The following is a 22,151-nucleotide window of genomic DNA, read 5'->3' as shown; positions in this document are numbered from 1 at the left end:
GGTCGTTGGGAAGACTAGCCCAGGGATGAATCCAGGCCACTTCAGCCGGCCTCCCCTGGCCCAGCACACACCCACAGGGTGACGCCCCCGCCCCATCCTCCGGCCTCATTCTTCACAGCGCACCCATCCCCACACCTCATGCTCCCATATACGCTGTTCCCTGTACGTGGGGTACCCTGCAGTGAGTTCCCATTCATGCCACAAATCCCAGCACAGGCTTCACCTCCTCCAGGAAGCCCTTCCTGATCGCCACTCCACAACTCACAGTCATTGCTGCCACTGTGTCTGGTCGATCCCATGGTTGCCTTGACCACACACTTTAGTGTCCTGGTGTAGTGCAGAGATCCTCAGACTTCTGCAGGCGTCAGAATCACCTGGACGGTGAGAAGGTACATTTCCCAGAATTCCCAGCCGGACTGCTGTTGCTGTTGCTCCTGGGACCACACTCTGAGAACCACTGGTGGAGGGGCGAGGACACAGGCTGAGTGTCCGCATCTCTGGGTTCTCCTCGCAGCTCCATCATTTATGGGCTGTGTGTCTTTGCACAGCTTACTCACCCTCTCTGGGCTTCGGGGCCTCCGTGAGAAACTGAGACGTGAGCCCGCCCTGTAGTGCAGCTGTCGTGATTGTGTGAATGTGTGTGGAAACAGGGTTGGCACTGACCGGTGTGAGTTGCCTCCAGACTCCTCCCCACTGAACTTCCTGAGGGCAGGGCCCACACACCTGTTGTGTCTCGGATGCTCTGAGGTACCCAGCCGGTGCCCGGAGGGCAGTTGCTGGCCACATTCAGGAACGCACATGTGCCTGGTTATCGATTTATTCAAATAGTGAATTGGACGTCGAGCATATCCCGCGCCTATTGATTCTGAACCCGTCGAGCCGGGTCAGGCTGGTTGAAGTCTTCCTCCCACCAGGGCCAGAGAAGGGGTTGTCTCAATCAATAACAGAAAGAAGATTGCAGAGGGGAATGTTTAACCCACTTAAGAGAAGCGGTTCTTTTCGGAGCACTTAGTGGCATACGTTTGCAAAACAGGCATCCCAAGCACTTGTTATAAGTGAACACATCTATTCATTCAAGCAGAGGGCCGCTGGGGCTCGGCTCGGCTGGCCCTTGGTAGCGGAGTGGGCGTGACAGCTAAGAGTCAGCGCCGCTGGTGGGGTGGTCCGCGGCCGGGCAGGCCCTGCAGCCCCCTCTCTACCTGCTTTAGTGCAGGTAGGGCCTCAGTTAAGCGCGGCTGCTGGGAAAGAAACCCAAATGCGGAGAGTGGTCATTCGCTTTGCCCCAGGGGTTCCTCTTTTTAGAGCATCTCTAGCTGACAGGTTCCTGGTTACGAGAATCGGTGTTTTTGAAAATCAGTTTCCTGTGAAGAGGGGTAGTCTGGAGCAGTCTAGACCTCGGCCATCCCTGAGCGGGGGCTCACCCCTCCCAGCATCGCGGGTCCTCCCCTCCCTCCCTGAGATCTGGCGGCGGCCTCCTTGTGCCACCGGCCAGGAGAAGAGGGGTGAGTGTGAGGGGCGCCCTGAGGCGGGGTGCGATGGACAGTGTTATCGTGGGGCTGAGGGAGGTCAGGGAAGAGTCCATCACGGGAGAAGGCAGTTCAGAAATCCAGCAAGTGGCCATTTCCCATCCACTTGAATAGACGCATAACTCAAGTGGCCTCACTTAGAAGCCTCAGGTCTGTTCTCTGTGGCCCTGTCCCTGGAGCTTCAGGACGAGCAGGCCAGCTCACCTGGCTGGGCCCGGCAGAGGGATGAGCTGGAGGGTGCTCCCCCAGGAGTGGCCAGACTGGGGAGGGATGCGGTGAGTGTGTTCTCACCTGTGGCCGCCACCCCCATCTTCCTTCACTTTTACAATAAACCCACACCTGCTGTGCAGCAGGGGTGGCAAGTGCTCTGGGGATCCAGGCTAGGAGGGCTTCTTGGAGGCGGTGATCATTCCTGGCTGTTCCGTTGACTTTGTTAGTCCCTGAGCATCTTTGTTCTGGGTTTGTCAGAACTCCCACAGAGCCACTTCATCCCAGTGTGGGGTTTCCTTTCTCCTTGCACCTGACCCTGTGTCCCAGCCAGGTGGTTCTGTTATTGTAGCCCTCCTGGAGGAGCTTTCCCAGGCCCTTGCAGGATTTTTCATCCATTTCACAACTGTAATAATAATATAATAACAACGAATAATAACATAATAACAACTGCACCTCATTTTTAGTTTATTTAAAGACCACAAGAAAAGAGCTCCTTACACCTCAAACCACGGTGGTTCCCTACCTCTGTGCCTTCCTTTGCCAGAGCAGTGGGAAGGAGCTGAGGACAGGATGCCCACTTCTTGGCTGTGCCCCAGCCTGACTTGGGGAGGTGCCCCCCTCTGTACAACTCAGGTCCTCATCTGAATAAAAGCAGGCAGCTCCGGGTCACAGTCACTCCTTGCAGCTCTCAAGTTTTAGGCTACGCGAACATTAAGGCCACTTTCATCTCACCGTTGTGGTCCAGGTCTTGGCCAACCCAAGTACCAGTGAGTTTTTTGTGGTTGGGACCCAATTCCCCTGGTGCAGTGACAGGTGTCTGGAACCAGGCCAGTGAGGTGAAGCAGTGGTCGCATCTGAGCTCCACCACCAGGAGAATGATGGAGAGCCATTGTCCCTGCTCTCAAGGTGTCCACAGTCTGGGTGACGGGTTCTCACTCAGCCTTGGGGGGAGGGACACTAGGGGAGGCTTCATAGAGAAGGTGATATTGGGCTGGGCCTTGAAGGTTGAGTAGGACGTTGCCAAGCAGATGAAGAGGGCAACCGAGGGAGCAGGAACAGCATAAGCAAAGGCACTGGGGCAGGAAAGTCCCCGGTGCACTCTGGGAGTCACTATATGGGAGGGTTGGTAGTTGGGAATGAGGCTGGAAAGAGTCGGGGGCTGGCTGACACCAAGATAGTACCTGAGCAGGTGAATAGCCTGGTTCGCAGTGAACAACCCTACACCACCTCTGGGTGACCCCAGCCTCCCCAGGTAAGTTATCCAGGGTCATTCAGTTTACTTTGTTTAGTAAGATTAGGGAAGTCCGTGAGGACGTCTATGAAAACTGGTTGAAATTTGAAAAATAACTTGGCACTGAATAAGAGCAGCTTTATTTACCTGGAAATTTCTCCTCTGGGGGGCTGACTGGCCTCCCAGAGAGATCACACTACAGAACTCTGTGTCCCATGCAGTGTCTCTGGTTTTTCACAGCATCTGACACGCACATAAAACAGTGGCATTCCACACAGAACCCACAGCTCATCTGCTTCCAGGCGGTATGCTCGACGTCTGCTCCCCTGTCCCTGCCATGCCGTCCTGGCAGTGGGGGACTGTGGCCTGGGAGGCAGGACGCTTGGGCCAGAGTCCCTGTTTCTAGGACCTGGCCACACACCCAGGCTCATCCCTTCATCTCTCTGGGCCTCGGGTTCCCTGTCTGTGGAGTGAAGGATTGGGCTGGAGGAAGGGTCGCAGAGCTGTGGCTGTGACACATGACATGGGGACGTTCCTTTCAGTGATGTGAAGAGTGACTTATCCGTGATCAGCAGGCACTAGGAGGGAAGCTCAAATGGGCTTGACCACAACACACTGGATTCTTATGGCTGTCATAGGACACCACCTCTCAGAGAGTGGCCTGAGAGGCAGCTTAAGTACAGGCTGGAATTTGGGGTCTCTGTGGACTGGCTCTGGTGGGCTTCAGAGTTTCCTAGAGGATGCTAGAAGACTTGTAGTCCCTTGGATTGCTGTGTCTTTTATTGATTTCTTCATTTCACTTGCTTTCTTTTTAATTGGTTAAAATTTTGCAAATACTATCGTTCAAAAGGCCTCCTCCCTTCTTCCCACTCTGTACCCCAAGCTTCAAAGGCAGAGGCATGTCTCCAGGAATCTCTGGAACCCCCAGTTTCCCTTCCCAGCGGGTCTCCTTTAAGAAACAGTCTTTGAGCGTATTATGCTACATAAGCATACTAGTTTTCTGTACGTTTTATCGTCTGCGCATTTCACATCCATCTGGACTTTTTCTCACGACGTCGTGTCTCCGCTCTTTTGCTGTAAGTGTGTACGATGCCGCCGCCATGCTTTTGACGGAGGACTCGCCTGTACCGCGGTTTGCCTGTACCACTTTATCAGTGGCCAGCTGAGGGCCGTTGCCGTGTCCTGCTCCATGTGCTGCTGTTATCGGTACAGACAGCTGAGACCCTGGGACCTGCATCTTTGTGCACCTGAGCAAGCTGCCCTGTAGCAGCTGTTGCCAACAGTGAACGGTGCCATCTGTGGCCACCTGTCTGAAGGTCACCTGGCCCGGCCCTCTTGTTTTCATCACCATCTTCCCCCATGACGTGTGGAATCTGTTTTCCCGGGTCTCGTCCACAGCCCTGAGGCAGGGCACTGGGGATCTGGCTCAAGGGGTAGAGAACTGACATAGAGCGAACGCAAAGCTCCCTCAGGGGAGTGCGTCATGTCAGGCTGACAAAGCTTTTCTGTGGAGAGCTGGATAGAAATATTTTAGGCTTGCAAGCCGTTAGGCTCTGTTCAGCTTTGTTGTGGCACAGAAGTAGCCATAGATAATACACAATAGAGTGAGTGTGACTTTGTTCCAATAAAACTTTATTTAAAATAGCAGGCGGTGGGGGGGGTGGGCACTGGACTTGCCTCCCAGGCCTTCGTTTGCCTTTGATTTACTCAGCTGAGCACATCAGTGTCCCAGGCCCATGGTAGGCACGGGGGATGCTGCAGAGAAGGACGCAGGCCCAGCTCTGCCTGGCGAGGGCACCACAGCTCTTTGGTGTGACAGGAGAGCAGGGCAGAGGAAATGGAGAACGTGTAAGAAGAGTTTGTAACTTGGACTGGGGTCCAGTCAGGGTGGCTTTCTAGGGGAAGTCACATCAGAAGCTGAAATCCAGTCCCAGCCATGAACCAGCACAGCGGGGGGTATTGCTGGAGGGGTGGCAAGGGCTGGAGAGAGGAACCAGACCAGGCCTCACAGGAGGAGGCCTCTGGAAATGGACTGCGAAGGTTGGCATTTGGGGGTGTGTTCAAAGGAGAGTAGGGAGGCTTGGAAGACGGAGGCTGTCAGAGGCCCAGGGGAGGGGGATGAAGTCAGGTTGTGGGCATGTGAAATGGGCCAAGGCAAGTAGATCAGGACTGAAACGCAGGACGATACAGTGAAACTCAGCATTTTCATGCCTTTCTTGCATCTTACAGCCTTGTAGATGGGCTCCTACTCACCCCTCAAGGCCCAGCCTAAATGTCCCTTTATCTTTGGAGCCTCTTGTGGGACAGAGTTATGGGTTATTTCCTCCAGACTACCGTAACATCATACCCAGGGACCCTCGTCGCAGCAGCGTCTCCCCATTGTGCCTGAGAACACGGGCATGGAGTAGGCACTGACGCGTGTTTGCCAAAGTAAATAAAAGGGCAAGGGGGATTCACCTGGGAAGAGGTGGCAGATGAGCCTGACTTTACAGATGAGGAAACTGGCACTCAGAAGCCTGAGCAGTTTGCCCAAGTGGCACACGTAAGACCTCTGCCCAGTCTAGTCATTTCTGCCCAGCAGAAAAATTGGCTCTCTCTTCTTTTCCAGGCTCGAACTTTTCTCACTTGCCTCGCGATTCCTTAAATTATTAATCTGCAAGTCAGTTAACTGAGAGCAGAAGCAGAAGGCACACTCTGCCGGAAGAGAAAACAAGAGAATGAAGAGGCCTTTGGTTTCCAGGGATTCCATCCTCTGGTAGTCCAAATGCTAACAGGGAAATTCAACGCCCTTCTTCTAAATCCCAGCCGGAACTATGTCGCCAAGACAGTTCTGGCGGGCGACGAGGCCCTGGGCCTGGAGAAGTGCCTGGAATTCTTGGAGAATCCAGGTCGTGAGGCTGTTGGAGCCCGTGTCTGGAGCACTCCAGCAGCTGAGGGGGAACTCTCTTGGCTCCGTTTTTTACAGCCTATTTTTAGGGCAGTTTGAGCAGGGGTGGGAGTTCTCCACCCCCCTCCCCAACTATTTCAACCCCCTCCCATCCCCCCACCCCCATCTAGGATGCAGGATGTGAAGGTCTTCTTCCAGAACCCTGTGTGTAGGGGCTGTTGTCCATCTTGATTTCAGCCGTCCTAGTGGCTGCGACGTGATACCGCATTGTGGTTTTGATTCGCAGTTCCCTGATAACCAGTGATGTTGAGCATCTTTTCATGTGCTTATTGATCATGTATCTTTTTTGCAGGAATGTCTGATCAGATCCTTTGCCCATTTTCTAATTGGGTTATTTTCCATTTTATTGTTGAGTTGTAAGAGTCCTTTATCTAGTATGGATACCAGACCCTTATTAGATGCTGTGTGCGGGCTTTCTTTTAGTTGCGGTGAGTGGGGGCTACTCTTCACTGTGGTGCACGGGCTCCTCATTGCCGTGGCTTCTCTTGTTGCGGAGCACGGGCTCTAGGCGCATGGACTTCAGTTGCAGCACATGGGCTCAACAGTTGTGGCTCATGGGCTCTAAAGCGCAGGCTCAATAGTTCTGGCACGCGGGCTTAGTTGCTCCGTGGCATGTGGGATCTTCCTGGAGCAGGGATTGAACTCATGTCCTCTGCATTGGCAGGCGGATTCCCAACCACTGCGCCACCTAGGAAGCCCCATTTATTTTTAATGTAGCAAAGAAAACATCAGAAGTGAAGAGGAGGGACGTGTAGATGGGCTGTGGATTCCTGCTCAGCCTCTCGCCTGGGAACCCTGGGGGCACCAAACTGGCTCTGGGGGCCAGCCCAGCCCTCTTCCTCCACTCTTCCCCACCCGCCCCAGTTCCCCATCTGGGAATACCGCTTCTCATCAGGCCCCGCGCACCACCCTCTCCAAATGAAAGATTCAAAAGGGCACAAGCCCCTGCATGAGTGGCTTCCCACAGTTTCCTGACCCCTGCAGACCTGCCAGCTGCCTGGCCCTCCAGGAGATGGACCTGCAGGTGGGGCGGCTTAGGACTGGTGGGCTTTTCATTGTGTCTGTCTGCTGGAGGTCTCCCAGCTACATTTGGGCATCCCACAAGTGTGGGTGCTGGGCACTGTGCCTGCCTTCAAGGAGCCCATGGACAGATCATAAATAAATGTGGAAACTGAGAATAGCATGTGCCGTGATTGCTCACAGTAGGGAGAGCTGTGCCGCCTGGGAGCGGTGAAGCTGGGGGAAAGCTTCTTAGAGTTAACCCAGTTAAACTGGGCCTCAGTTTCCTTTTCTGGAAAGTGCGCCAGGTAATAACGGCATCACAGTGTTGTCTTGAGGACCAAATATCAGTAAAGGGCTCTAAAATGCTAATTAGTATTGCTTGCCCTGGGGGTCTGGAAGTTGTCTCTCGTTGAAGGAAGGCCGAAGGGTTGGGTGGGCTTAGGGAGAAAGAAGCCGCTTCCATCAGGTCCTCACCAAAAAGTTCCCTAAGAGATGTCCCCAGCCTCAGCATGGGACCCACTGCCCTATCTCTGGGGCAGGGGCGCCAGAGCCCAGAGTCACACCATCTGGGAAAGCGGAAGCCCCGTGTTATAAACTGAGGCCAAAGTCAGGGTTGGCAGAGGTTGGCGCCGTTGGCAGAGAAGGCTGCAGTTGGCTGGTCTGGGGGGTTGTATCTGTTGTGCTTACACGCTGCGGAGAGACATGTGGCTGCTGGGGGCTCCGTCTCAGAGGGAGCGGGCGGTCCTCCGGGGAGAGGGCCCGCGGCTGGGACTGCGGCGGCGGCCTCGGGAGAATCCCGCCCCTGAGAGCGGCCCCGCCCCCCGGGCGCAGCCCCGCCCCCACCCCGGGCCCGCGGCCCGGCCCCGCCCCTGCGGCCCCGCCCCCACCCCCTGCGCCCGCGGCCCTGGCCCCGCCCCCGCCCGGCCCCGCCCCCGCCCGGGCCACATTCCTCGGGCCCGGCCTTGCGCTGCGCCAGGCGGGCGGCGGCGGCGGCGGCGGGGCGGGCTCGGCCGGCCTGGAGCTCGGACTTGGGGCCGGGAGCGGCGGGGACCTGCGGGCGCTGGGCTGGGCGACCCGGGTGGCCGCGTGTCGGGCGAGCGGACGGGGCTCGGGCGGGCGGGCGGGGGTCGGCCCGGGTCCGGCCGCCGCTGGTCCGGCCGCCGCTGGTCCGGCCGCCGCTGGCCCGGCCTGGGTCCCGGCGCCCGGCCCCGCCAGCTCGGCCGGGCGGCCGCCATGTGGTGCCTGCACTGCAACTCGGAGCGCACGCAGTCGCTGCTGGAGCTGGAGCTCGACAGCGGGTAAGGGCCGCGCGCGCGTGAGCGGGGCCGGGGGCCGGGGGGCCGGGGGTCCGGGGCCGCGCCCCGCCAGCGTGCGTGCCGGCCCCGCGCGGGAGCGCTGCGCTCGCGCTCGCCCGGTGACTGCCGGCTGGGGACCGCGGGGAGCTGGGGACCGCGGGGAGCTGGGAGCCGCGAGTTTGCGGGGCGGAGCGGGGCCCGCGGGGGTCCGCGCCGCGTCTGGTGGCAGGCCGGCGGAGGTGCCCCGGAGCCCTCCTGCGGGCCTGGTGATGCTGGGCCCGGGGCCTGTGTCCGCTCTGTCGGGGAGAGTGTGCGGGGCTGTGTGCAGGTGCCCAGGTGAGCTCTGGCGGGGACACCGGCGAGGGCGCTGGGGCACCTGGAGCGAGAAGCTTGAGCTCAGGGTGGCTGCTGCTGTGACTGAGTGGGGCTGTGAGCGGGCCCGGGGCCGCTGGTGGGCTTGCGGGTGTCTGTGGACGTGTGCCTGGTGTGGTCAGGGACGGAGTCTGGCGGGGATGAGTGTGTCCCAGAGACCATCCCTGTTCTGCTTCGGGGCCTGTGGGTGGCTGTCTGAGCATCCAAGGGCCTGTGTTTATGGAGAGAGAGGGAGAGAGTGTGTATGTGACGGGAATATCGATTTCCTCCCTCTGCCAGCCAGCACAGCTGCCCCCTGAGCTGTCTGCAGGCCCCTGGGAGGAGCAGGGCTGTGGAGCAGGGCCGTGGGGCGGGGAGGAGCAGGGCTGTGGGGCGGAGGGCATTTGTTGACAAACTATCTTAGCTTGTGTCAGACCTCCTGGGGAGGGAGCCCACCTGCAGCCCTTTGATCTCTGAGTTCAGAAATTCTGCAGCGTGTGTCTGGCAGTTGCACTGAGAATGCACATATGTTCCCTTCCCCTCCCCCGTCACCCCAGGGGCCAGGGCTCTGGGCCTAAGGCTCCAGGTAGGGTTGTGGGGGTGCAGTTCCCAAGGACCCATGGCTCCTTGCTTCTGGGGCAGAGGCCAGGCAGGCTGCAGCTGCAGGGCCAGCTGTCTGGGGTCAGTGGCATCAGTCCGAGAATGGGGAGGGGGGGTTATCATGATATTAACATCCCACACGGGCCGCTGACCTATGCAGCTGTCCTGTGTTTGTTTGCATTCTTGTCCTTGTGGTACCACATCCCCATTTTACAGGGAGCAAACTGAGATTGAGCCTTCTGCTGTCAGCACCAAGGCCCTGTGGTTTATTGAGTGCTTGCTTCATACGGTCCCTGCTCCAGGTGCTGGGGACATAGCAGTGAGCAAAATTCAGAGTGTTTGTCCTCCTGTGGCCACAGGCTGGCGGGACAAGGTAGTCAGCCCACTCTGCTGGCTGGGCCTCGTCCACCCAGCGGAGAGAGCCTGAGGATTTTGCCTGTCCTCTAGAACTTGTCCAGTGTCACCCTTTCTGTTGGGATGTCCATGGCCACCTCTTCTGCGTAGTTCTCAGTCCTGCATCGCTTCGCATAGGAAGTCCCTCCGTGTAGCCAATCTAAATCTTCCAGCTGCAGAGAAGCCTGCTTGGGCCATTTTGCGGTCAGAGCTGGTGATGAGCAGCTGCTCCTTGGTCTCAGCCGGGCCAGGTGCCCTGGAGATTAAGCCCTGTTCAGGCCTGGCCCCACAGCTCCCTCTTGGGCTTCCTTCTGAGCAGGTGGGGCCCATTTGCTGCCGAGTGCCTGGGGGAGGGCGGGAGAGGATCAGCCCAGCCCTGGCCTGTGGAGGCTTAGCCGGGTGTTCCTTGGGCTGGCCAGCTTGCCCCCGACCCAGAGTCCTTCCGGGTGGCCATCTCCCCTTCTCTAAACCCAGGGAAGATCCAGCAGGCCCCAGAGGCCTCGGGACACCCCCAGTCTGTAACAGGCTCAAGACAACCTGTCCCGGCAGCCCACCGCACTCCACCCCCCAGCCAGCAGCACGCTTGGCACCCATCCTGGGTGCTCTGCTGTCTGAGCCTCTCCCCACCGTCTTTTTCTACGTGAGCACATAGAGGCAAGGAGTCGGGGGATGTGACCAGAGTATCATGCTGCGAGCCCAGAGTAGAAGCCACATGTTCTGATGGAGCCCTGCGGAGGGTCCCTGCCAGCCCTGTCTCTGTCCTCCGGCTCTCGCTCAAGGAAGTCGGACTCTGAGCTGCTTGTGCTAATATTTACACAGCTTTGGTTCAGAGACACGTACAGGACTGCTGGCTGCACAGTCAAACAGTGTGATGACTGGACAAATAGGTCTTTCTGGAAGAGTTTGGACAGGGCTCCGGGAGCTCAGCCTGTGCGTGTGCGCGTCATCTGGCTGGGCTCCGTGGATCATGGGGTCGTGGTTTGCTGAGAGAAAACGTGGGTCCAGGGCAGCTCGGGGCATCAGGGAGGCAGACAGACTGCATCCCGGCTCAGCTCTGTGAATTTACGCAAATTTCCACCACCCCACCCCACCCCGTCCTCAGTTTCCCTGTCCGTGACGGGAAATGGTGCTGCTGGTTCACGGAGGGACCTCCCAGTGAGCGTGTCAAAGCCCTCGCTGGGCTGGCTGCCCCAGCCTTGGTCAGATGCACGGTCGCCCAGCTCAGCTCTCGGCTCTTCCCACCACCAGGGACCCGTTGGATTTTCTTCCTTCCTCTTTTGTAAATTTCCTCTGAATTATGATGACGTGTGGAATATCCGCCCGGTAAGCACAGATGCAAGGTGACAGCACGGGGCTGATGGGTTTGGACCCCGCCGGGGGAGAGTCCTGTGGAGGTGGCCTGGGTCCCCTGGAAGTGTGTGGGCCTGTGAGGTGGGGGAGGACATGCAAAGGCTGTTGAGTGTGATTTATCATTTGCCCTCAAAAGCAAATCGTAACGCGTTTACAGGCCATTCAGCTCTTGAAGATTCATTGGTCTGGCCTTAGAGAATCTGGCTGTGCCCACTGCATAAGTGGCTGCTGAGAGGAAAGTGGTGGCAGTCGTGGTGGAGGACGTGGCCTGGTGCCACCGGACTGCCGCTCCTTTGGCTGCCGTGGCTGCACCCAGGTTGGCTGTGTGCCCCCCGGGCCGTGGCTTGTGCACAGCCATTGTCAGCGAGCCCTATACTCGGGAGGCGCACGCTCTCTGGCCCGGAGGGCGCTTTGTTCGCTGGAGAGACGGGCGCAGCCCCAGGGGCAGCCACATCACACTGCCTGTGTCCCTTTACTCCCTCACCAGTCACCCAGCACCTGCTCTGCCAGGCCCTGGGCTCGAGGTAGGGGAACCAGATTCCTCGTGTGAAGCCCTGGGTCCCGGGGCCTGGGCCTCGGGATTGCACAGAACCTTGACTCTTCCCAGCTGCGTGGCTTCATATATGTTGCCTTCCCTGTCTGAGCCTTGATTTTCTCATCTGTGAAATGGGACCCCGGAATACCTTCTGGGTCCTGTGCAGCTTTGCCTGGTAACTGAGGACGCCTGGTACATGCCCGACAGGGAGCAGCGGCCCTCGGCCCCACCATCACATGCTCCTCACCGCTTTCCCTCTTGCTGGTTTCTGGAGTCTGCGTGAGGGGCTGGGCCTGGTCCTAGTTGCTCTGACTAATCGCTTTTAATGCCTTATTTGTACGTGGCTGTAGCGTCTCTGCTCCTTGATGGAAAGGACCGTTCTCTCCATTTTATTTCCTTGATTTGCAGCTTCCTAACATGGAGACAGTTTACTGTGAACTTAAGGCCCAGGTGGAGAACCAGAGCCAGAGTCCCCTCCCTCTTTGTATAGATGGGGAAACTATGACAGCATTGTTTTTTCCTTTGTTCAAAGGTTGGCGCGATAATAATGATCACAACGGTTGCCATTTGGTGAACTCCGTGTGAAGTGCTTAGTTCTCAAAGCAGCTGATGAGAAAGCGCTTGCGGCGTGCGCCCTCCCCAGCTGGGAGAGGCTACATGCCTGGCTCAGGGTCACCAGCCAGTACGTCCAAGAGCTGAGCTTTGAACTCGGCCTGCCTGGCTCCAAGGTCTGCACTCTTCATAGCCAGGCTCTGCTCCCTCTGGGACGAAATAATCGTCAGCAAAATATGTCACATCGCAAATGGAACCTTTTGCATCCCTCCCAAACCACAGAACACGAATCAGGCCTTCCCCTGCTGTCCGGATTCCCAAGGATTTCCCAAATGTGCCAGCCTGCAGGCAGGTTGATGACAACTCTCTCCACTCTCCTAGCGTCTTGCTAGACCACACAGACCCCAGACTGCTTCCCCAGACACCACGGCAGGATGCTGGACGATGCCCCTTGGTCCCGCGTACTTGCTGCATTTTGAGGGTAGCACGTTTGCCCCAGGCTGGTCTCAGGGACAAAATCAACTGTCCCCTGACTTGGTGTGGGACCTGTGCAAACACAGCCGGCCTCTGCTGGTGAGGAAGCCCAAGGCCACGGCCTTTGACGTCATTAGGGGACACACATGCATGTGGGCTGCTGAATTCCATCCCACGGGAGGAGAGAAGGACCGTTAAGAAAACTGGGAAATTTGAAAGAGTCCCAGCGGGGAGCCTCCCTGTTCAGGTTCTGGGAAATGGCCTGTGGTCCAGGCAGGGCTGGTGTCTGTCTGCCAACGTGAGCACCCCCTCCCAGTGCTGTTTCAGAAGATGGACGCAAACGGTGTTTGTTTTTCTGTCTCTGGCTGGGAGGCTTGGGGGTGTGAGGATTAGTTGCATTCATCTGAGTGAAACATTGAAAACGGTGCCTTGTTGTAAGAGCTCAGTAAATATCAGTTACAGTTGCTGGCCAGCATTACGGTTTATCCTGATTATTCCAGAGAGAGGAGGCCCCCCTGGGAGCCCTGGCATCAGGCCTCACGTCACGTCCCCTTTCTGGGCCTTGGTTTCCATCTCTGAAGACAAATGAGCCACAGGACCCCCGCTGTCCTTTGCCGAGGGCGGGTGTTTGGTCCAGCGGTTGGGGGCAGATGCCGCAGCCTGTGACCGCTGCTCTGGGCACGGACCCTTAGCCATTCTGTGCCTTGGTTTCCCCATTTGTAAAAGGTGGGTGACGGTAGGAGCTCATTGTGTGAGTTAAGCCATGTAAAGTGCTTAAACACGCAGTGTAAACACCTGGTAGATGGTAGCTTTTCGCTCTTTCAAAGCTGAGGGGTTCCACGGCGCTGTTCCTCGCCGGGAGTGAGTGGCCTCTCTTTCTGGCCGCAGGCAGGGCCAGGGCTGCTTGTGTGCGGCGGCAGTGGCTGGGGGACCCCGATCGCAGCCTTGGGGAGGAGTGACACAGCCCGTGGGCACGTGTGTGCTCCTGGCCGCTGCTTATAGCTGAGGATCGAAACCTCCCTCGGAGGATGGCCAGTGGCGTGTTTTACCCAGCGACTGGGAAACGTGTAGCACAGCTAGAGTGAAGATGGCAGACGGGACGGGTGAGTGGCCTGCATGTGGTTGAGGGAGTGGCCCCTCGAGGCCCGGGAGCACGGCGGGCTGGGCACTGCGGCTGCCGCCCACCCTGTGGCAGGTGGAGCAGGGGGCCGTGCTCTAGGACTCTCAGCCAGTGGTCAGGACTGGGCTTAGGGGTTTGGGCAGCTCCGTCATCTGGTCCTCGCGGGGCTGCTTCTGGTGCCTGATGCGGCTGGCCTCAGGATCAGCGACCTCACGTCTCTGGCTCTGCCGCCCTGCCCTCCGCAGCCCAGTCTGGCTGCCAGGTAGGAAGGCAGCGTGCCGTGGCAGACAGGGGTTTACGTCTGGGGCTGGGGAGCCTTGGCGGAAGTTCCAATCCTGCCCTCCTGTGAAGGCGTGGCGAGGGCGAGGTGGTCACCTCTGTGAGCCGTTATAGTCTTATCTGCCAGGTGGGGCCGTGGAGGGAAAGGCCGGGCGGGTAACAGCCGGCACAGGTGCCCAGCATATGCGGGCAGGAAGGGGAACAGTTTGGCGGGGTTTGGTGGGTCTGGAGTTGGCACAGGTTTGATCCAGGATGGAACAGGCTACAGAATAAAAATGATAACATCTGACGTTTGGGCGGCCTTTGACTCTGACACACACGTATCCTGTTTGAACCTCCCAAGAGCCTTGTGTGAAGTAGCTGGTATTATTCCTGTTTTACAGACAGGGAAACGGAGGCGAGAAAATGAAAATAACATATTCAAGTTTTGCGTGATGTAGGTTTGGTCTGCAGGTTAATGTGTGCCTTTCTGCCTCCCTGACATTGCTGGTGGGGCTTGGGCTCTCTAGAATGGAGGATGAGGCAGAGGTGGGGCGGGGGTGGGGCAGGCAGGGATGTGTGGGATCCCACCCCAGGCCTAACAGCAGCCCCGGGTCCTCCCAGCAGCCACACGTGGACAAGCACAGAGTCCGCTTTGCAGAGTGGACGCAACACCCTCGAAGCTCTGGCTGGTGGCCTCGGACCTCAAAAACAGGTTTGCCGGCCCCGGCGGTCCCCGGGTGTGCGAGGTGTCCTCCAGGTCCCCTGGCAGAGTCGGGGCGGCTCTCCCCTCGGCTGAAGGGCGGGGGCGGTGCTGGTCTGGTCGTAGGTGTGCAGGAGATGCCAGCTGCTCCCGGGTTTTTAGGAACTGGTCGTATTTCCCCGTGTAGGTCCTGGACAGGCCCCGGGGCAGCGGAGCCCGCGCTGGGGGTTGGAGAGGAAGTGATTGGGAAGCGGAGCTTCCCTCTGCTGTGCGCCGAGGGGGAGGTGCAGCCTTGCAGACTCGGCTTCCCTGTTCCCTCTGGGCCTTGTCTTTCTCAAAGCCGTAAATTAAATGTGCAGGGTTTGTTTTTTTTTTTTTCCCTACGCGGTAAAAATGGCAGAATCGCCCAGGAAGATGATAGGTCTTGATGTGGACAGCAGAGTCTTAGCTCTATTTTAAACTCTTTCTTATGAAAAACTCTGAACACAGACAGAGTGGAGAGAAGGGCACATGGCTCCCACGGGCACTTTTATGTCCTCCCCCCCCGGATTATCCTGAGGCAGATCCCAGACGTTTTGTTGACTTTACATCAAGGGCCGGTCATGGGGTCAGCCCCATTTCTGGTGGTGGAGCTGTCACGTGGCCGGGGTGGGTCCCTGGGGCACATCCCGTTCCTCCGACAGCCCTTGGCTGTGGGGGCTCAGCCTGGGAACCCAGAGCCTGGGCCCGTTTCCCGGCCTTGAGGCTCTAGTGACACCCGGCTCCCTGGGGAGAGTCACGGGGGAGGCCAGACCCGCAAGGTGCCCAAGGTGCTTCCCTTCACCCCGCGGGCCTCCAGGCAGGACTGGACTCTCTGCTTCGTGTCCGCACGGGGCCCTGCCTGCTGCCCCAGAGCGGCCCCTTGCCCGGTGGTGGGGTTGGCAGTGGCCCCTGTGCCCCTGTCCCCCCCAGACATGTTGGACCTCATCTTGCCGGGCCTCTGGGTGGCCTGACGTGCGGCCTCCAAGCACTCTTTTCTTTGGCTTAAGAGACCGACGCCCCCCCGCCCCGGGCTCCTTCCCAGCCCTCTTGGCCAGCTCCTCTCCCACCCGGACCTCTGCCAGGCCAGGCCCTCGTTCCTTCTCACCTGGCTCCTTACGCCCCCCTCCTCCCGAGATCACCCCACCCCCACCCAGCTCGGGCTCCCATAGGATGCTGGCGTCATCCCGACCTCCCCCCCAGCACTGGTGCTCGGGAAGTGAGAGTTGCTCTGGTTCTTAGGAACATGCTGTCACCGCCCCAGCGTCTGACAGTGCTGGGCACAAGGAGGGCCCGCAACCAGATTCACCCGCTCTGGACCGGTGCCCACTGGTCCGTGCTCCCTGCGCTCTCCTCAGGTGGGCGCTGGTCTTGGGTCATGTGGTCTGACGCCAGTTTCTGCGCAACAGCCGCTCCTGAAGGCCCCTGTCCAGGGCCACCCGCTCGCTGCCTTCCAGCCGCCTGGTCCCGTGGCGCGTGCCCCGCGGTCCTGAGCACATCCCGATGCTTGGCCCCCAGGTGACGACCTGCGTGCGTTGCCGCTTGGCCCTCACAGCAGCCCTGGGAGCCGGACAACACCCCCATCTCATGGCTAAGAAGCTGAGGCACGGAGAGGCCTAGCACTTGCCCGAGGCCACACAGCTCCTGCTTGCCAGGTGCCGGGCCGGGGAGGGCCCTGTGCCAGCGTCGCCGTCGGGGGAGGCTGGGGGCAGCGTCGTTCCCCAGCCCTTGCTGCGACGGCCCTGGAGCTGCGTGCGGTGGGGGCCCGCCAGCGATGCCGCAGGTCCAGGTCCTGAGGCAGGAGGGGGTCCGGGTCGACACGGTGGATGGGCTCCCCCTGCCAAGGAAGGGATGGCGGGGTGGGGGAGTGAAGCAGGGTGGTCCATCGGCCGGAGGCCCGGTCCCCCGTCAGCCTCCCCTCTTCCCCGCCCTCCCCCTCCGCCAGTTACGTCACACCTCTGTGCCTCAGTTCCTCCATCGACAAAATGACCTCCAGCTCTGAGCGTGAGCCCTCGGTCACCCTCTGGCCTCTGAGTGACGGCAAGGTGTCCGCAGGTTCCCGCCTGTGACAAAGGCACCGCTCTGCTGGGGGTGTCAGTGGGGGAAGGACTGTGCACGTGTCAGGGCAGGTATATGGGAGCCCTGTCTCGATGCTCAGTCTTGCTAAGAAGCTAAAACTACTCTAAAGAATAAACATCTATTTTTTTTAAAGATTTATTTTATTACTTATTAATTAATTTATTTATTGACTGCGTTGGGTCTTCATTGCTGCACGCGGGCTTTCTCTAGTTGCAGAGAGTGGGGGCTACACTTCCTTGCCGTGCACAGGCTTCTCACTGCGGTGGCTTCTCTTGTTGCGGAGCACGGGCTCTAGGCATCCAGGCTTCAGTCGTTGTGGCTCATGGGCTCAGTGGCTGTGGTGCACGGGCTTAGTGGCTCCATGGCATGGGGGATCTTGCTGGACCAGGGATCAAACATTAGCAGGTGGATTCTTAACCACTGTGCCACCAGGGAAGCCTGAATAAACACCTATGAAGGGAAAAGTTGTAGGATGGTTAGAGTTAGTTCCACGTGAGGGCTCCGCAGGCCGGGCGCATGGCTGTTGCCTGCTGCTACGCGATGGTTCTTGTCACCATCAGTTCCTTCCTTCCTTCACTCATCTTGTGACACGCTGGCCCTTAGGACACAGACACACACGTGTGCGCCTGTCCTGGGGTCAGCTCAGCCTTGGGCAGGGGGTCCTGGGGCCTCTTATGGGCTGTGTCCCTTCCGCTCTGGGCACCCGGTGTCCCAGGAAGGGCCGGACAGCACCGCAGGCTGGAGTGTAGGGGGAGGGGTGGGCAGGGCCTGTGGGCGGGGCGTGAGCGCTGCCCCGAGGAGTCGGGACCACGAGAAAGATGTTAAGTCGACAAGGACTTGGACGATTTGCAGTTTAGAAAGTGCTTTCTGGCAGCGCAGGGGGCGAGGGCAGGGTGGGGGCGAAGGCAGCCGGTGGCCGGCCGTCTGGGGTGGGACCGGAGAGCTGGGCCGAGGGCGTCCCAGGCTCAGAGAGGGCCCCACGCCTGGCCCCAGCCCTGGCCGGCAGGGTGGGCTGCAGGCGGGAGGCCTGCGTGCTGGGCGTCCCCGCGCTGCCCACGCGCTCGCCCGGAGCGGCCTCCCCAGCTGGTGCCCCCGCCAGCCCTGTCGGGGTGTCCCTGGGGCCCGGCCCAGCCCTGTCTGCTGGAGCCTGCTACAGAGGGCTGCTTTATTTAAGTCCATTTTGTGTGCATGGAAATAACTAGAGGCCTCTGTATTTAATTTGGCTCAGCCGGGAAGATTTTTGGCTGCGTGTGTGTGTGTGTTTGGAAAAATCTTTGCAAGTGCGCCCAGGGGGTGGAAGCCCCAGTCATCCTGGTGCAGTCAAACAGTCACAACCAACAGGAACTGCCCTGGCTTACGCAGGGGTGAGGGTCTGGCAGAGGGCAGGCTGTAGGAAGTGGCCAGTAAAGGATACAGACAGGGAAGAGGAGATGGTGTCCGCACGTGCCATCCCGGTGAGGGAAGCAGCTTCGTAAACTTTCAGGTAAGCTGTGTGTGGGGTGAGAGGAGGAAGCTTTGTGCACGTGCCCCGAGGGGTCTCTGGTTCCCAAGCGAGGCGTGCTTAGGTGGGTGTCGCACCGCAGACAGTGTCTCTCACGTCTCTTTCTGGCCTCAACAACGCGGCAGAGGCTCTCGGCCGAGCCCTTGTCCGTCAGCGTGTAGAGCAGAAACACCCCCCCCCATGCTCACACAGGGGCTTGCAGTCCGCAAAGCGTGTCCTCACTTGATTTTCCCGTGCCCGTTGCTGAGATGAGGCAGTGGAAGTCCAGAGCTCACCTGCCTGGGGTCACTCAGCCCGGCAGTGGGGCATCTGGCACTCAACCCGGTCTGACCTCCACCCAGAGCCTCCCCATACCCGCTGTGGGCACTTCCCGAGCAGCAGGGCACTGTTGCCTGTGCAGACGGGTGAAGGGGGCTGCTGAGGGTGGGCGGAGCCCGGGACGTCACCTGGACATCCAGGGTTGGAGAAACTTTTTAAAAATTATATCCGAACCGCCTGACGTTGAGGAAGCAGGATGTCTGGTGAGTTGAAAGCTCGGTGGCCGTGACGACCGCGTAATGTCACCACTCTGGTGGGTCTTGCAAAAGTCAGGCACGCCGGGGAGTGGCAGAGCCGAAGGCCTGCGCGTTCGCACCGCGGTGCAGAGCTCTGGGAGTTCCGCAGCCCTGCCCCTGGGGACTCGGTGTTCCCCGTCAGCGTCCATGGGCACCGCAGGCCCTGGGGTGCAGATCCGACGTCTGCTCTTTGAGTTGGGTCTTGAGTGTTGGTGCTTTGCACGCCTGGCCAGCCCAGGCACGTGCTCCGATGGGCAGGAGGGTGTGCGGGAGAGCAGCAGGTCGGGTGTGGGCGGGCCCAGGGAGCGGTGAGGGCCGCGGCGACGGGAGCGGGCCTGCCCTCCGAGGGCGGTGGCTGCCACCCAGCTGCGGCTGACTGTTCCCCGGTGGGCACGTGGGCCCCCGTGGCCTGATCCTCCGCTGCCCGTCCGGAGCCCTGCGGAGACCTCGTGAGCCCCCTCAGGGCCACCCTGTCTCCCGCGGAGCTCTGCCTTTCAGGTGCCGTGTGAGCAGGAGCAGGGTGGGCACCAGGCCTCCCAGCCAGCCGTCCTGGGCACGAGGCCCTGGGTCCCAGGTGACCGGGCGTCCCCCTTGCCGTGGTCCCGGCCCCGAGGGCGCCAGGGAGAATGAAGGGCGTTTTCACGGCCTTTCTCCGGAAGAGCTGCCGGTCCTGGGGTTGGTTGCAGGGCGGCCGGTAGATGCTGATTTTCCTTCGGTTTAGGCCTGTTCCCCGGCCGGGTGCTTCGGGCCCCGGGACGTGGGGTCAGACCCCCTGGGACCGATGGCGATGCCACGTGAGCGGAGGCCCCGGCCGGGCTCCGTTGCAGGGCGTGTGTGTCGGCCCCAACCCCTCCCCCGTGGGCCGCGCCCCCGCCCAGAGCCTCGTGGCTCCCCCGCCAGCTGGCTTCCAGCCCGAGGGAAAGCACACGTTTGCCGCCTGCGGAGGGGATCTCTGCTCCTGCCTCCCGTCGGAGGCCCCGTGGGTGCCCGCCGGCAGGCCTCCCGGGGCGGTGGGAGGTGGGCTCGGGCAGAGGTGGGCCCAGGGGCGCTGAGCCGGGTGTCCCCGCGGTGGCCTGCACGCGGCCCCTGTACCTGTGTGCCTTGAGGCCTAGGGAGTGGCGTTCTGGGTGCAGAGCCCACGTCTGTTCCTCGGAGAAGCTGGCCGGCGTCTGCAGCTGTGTGGTGCTGCCGAGGCCTGGTTGCAGGGCCCGGGAGCCAGCTGGGTGCACGTCCAGAGTCCCAGGCCCTGTCGCGGCTGTGCCCGTGTCAGCTGGGTCTCGGGCGCATCTGTCTCCCCTCTAGGCATCGGTGCCCTCCCTTGTAAGCGGGCGAGGAGCGAGCCCAACATGGGCTCGCTGGGCCGGACCGAGGTGGCCCCAGGGAAATGCCTGGACAGATGGGTGAGGGTGCCGCCCAAGGGTCTTAGAAGGAAAGGAGTTCCGGGCTCACAGCCCCTCGTCCAGGAGGAACTAGACAGGGCACAGGTGTGGGAGGCCCGGCCCGGCCCCCAGCTCTGGCGCCTCATCTCTGTGTGTGTTGAGTGAATGAACAAATGAACGAGGGAGGCTGCTTCCCAGGTGCACTGGGGCCCCTTAGCCACTGGTAGCATCACTGGTACGGCATCCCTCACGCAGCAAACGCTCACGGAGCTCCGAGCCCTGTTCTCAGCCCTGGGGGCCTGAGCAAGGGCCTCAGCCTGCAGCCCCGCCCCCCTCCGGAGCCAGCTCTTGAGGTGGAGACATGGGACACAGGAGAAAAGGCAGGCAGGTAGCCAGCCTGCGGTGAAGCGCTGGGTGCAGTGGAGACCGCAGAGCGGTGGGGTGCGGGGTCGGTGGCTGCAGAACCCCAGCCCTTCCCTGCTGCCGGGGTGACCCCTATGCCCCGCCTTTGCCAGGCCCTGAGCCCCCGGGACGCCTCGTGCTGGACCTGACTGCAGGCTCTTGGGGCTAACCTCTGACCCTCCGGTCCTCCAGGCTATTTTAATGGGAGTGACTCACTTGGAGCCTCAGGGAGGTCCAGCCTGGCTCTGGCAGGCGGGCAGACAGACGTTCTTTATGTTTGGGAGTGAGGCCTGCGCCAGGGACGCCAGAGCTGCCGCCTCCCTGGGGCTGGAACGGTGACTTGGAAACATGTTGACAGGACAGGGCGAGGGCCTGGCCCCGCAGCGGACTTCTGTTCCTTCCCTCTGGCCGTGCGCTGGTGAGAACAGGCCTGTCCAAGGAAGGGCGCTGCCCCGGCTCCCTTGGAGCAGTTCCCATCCGGTTAGGCCTGTCACTGGCTCTCCGCAGGGTTCCTCGCCCGGGCACCATGTCCCCGACTCTGTGCCCCGAGGGGGCAGCCTCGTCCCTGCCATGCAGGTGGGAAACTGAGGCTCGGGGAGAGGGGTGGATCCCAAGTGCCAGCCTCCTGCCCAGACACGTCAGGACACTGAGGGCTGGTGAGTGCCCTGTGGGGCCGTGCGGGCACTCAGGATCCCGGGCAGGGAGCGCCAGGCAGTAGTCCCTGTGCCCCGAAGCTCAGGCATCTGAACCGCATGCCTTTCCTGCGGTGCTCGCGGCCCAAGGAGACCCCGCTTCTACCCACGGCCCATCTTGCCGGCAGCAGCTGAGGAACAGGGAGATGCTGAACACTGGTGCAGTGAGCAGGGCTCTAAAAATAGCCTCCCGCTCTGAGGAGTCCATTGTTCTGAGTCCTATATTTTTATACGTCTATAAAAGCCACTTCTGGAGGCCTCAGTGCCGGTAATTAGAGATGGTGCTGCAGCCGGGGAGGCGGAGATGCGCCGGACCTCACCCCGGGCAGGGAGGCCTCGGGGCTGGCAAGGGGGTCACAGCCGTGGCCCTCTCCCCAGAGGTGTTGGGGCAGCCGGGCCAGCGACCCGTCCCCACGTGGTGGGGAAGCTGGTGGCTGGGTGGCTAGAGAGGGGTCTGTTCCAGGCTCGGGGGCCATACGAGGGCTCTGCGGGTCACAGAGGCCAGGGGGCGTGGGAGGGGAGACCCAGGGCCCGTGTCGGGGCTGCAGGCCTTCCCTGCAACCAGACAGAGTTGGCGTGAACCCTGTTCTCTTGCTCTGGCCTACTTCAGACCTCGGGCTCTCGAAGCCGGCCCCATCTGAGACCGAGCTTGCTGGGGGTTCAGGGGTCCAGGCCCTGGGCAGCCGCGACCCCAGGAGACAGTCCTACCTGGCTGTGCCCCACGCACCGCGCCCCAGTGGGGCCTTTCCCTCTAACGGCTCCTCCCAGGCCCTCTCTCCAGCATTCACATGTGCCCGGGGGCTGTCCCGCTGACACCACAGGCCTTCCCTGGAGCCCCAGCACCTTCAGCCGCCACCCCTCCGCTTCCCAACAGCGTCCTCAAGAGTGACACGGCCCCGTGCCCCCGCCCCAGCTCCCTCTCCTCCCCGCAGGGCCCAGCTTCCCCCGTCAGCAGCCCTGCCGCACCCCGTCCTCAGCC

General features: G+C 60.4%; 1 protein-coding gene across 9 annotated transcripts in view; it reads left to right on the top strand.

The window, feature by feature from the left end:
- Positions 1–22,151, top strand: part of IQSEC1 (IQ motif and Sec7 domain ArfGEF 1) — an 81,791-nt gene that overhangs the window by 6,193 nt on the left and 53,447 nt on the right. For 8 of the 9 annotated variants that reach the window (XR_009048769.1, XR_009048768.1, XM_057705588.1 and 5 more), the window contains exon 1: positions 8,056–8,214. The exons of the other annotated variant lie outside the window; for it this stretch is intronic. Coding sequence is in view for 6 of the 8 variants with exons in the window: in XM_057705588.1 (XP_057561571.1) it covers positions 8,150–8,214 (65 nt within the window). In the remaining 2 variants the exon portion in view is untranslated. Of the gene's footprint in view, positions 1–8,055; positions 8,215–22,151 lie in introns of those variants that run through there. 9 annotated transcript variants of the gene reach the window in all.

Source organism: Hippopotamus amphibius, chromosome 13 (assembly GCF_030028045.1).
Source record: "Hippopotamus amphibius kiboko isolate mHipAmp2 chromosome 13, mHipAmp2.hap2, whole genome shotgun sequence".
Taxonomy (NCBI): Eukaryota; Metazoa; Chordata; class Mammalia; order Artiodactyla; family Hippopotamidae; genus Hippopotamus; species Hippopotamus amphibius.
The sequence above is the reverse complement of the archived record's forward strand: the minus strand, read 5'-3'. Positions and strand labels throughout refer to the sequence as shown.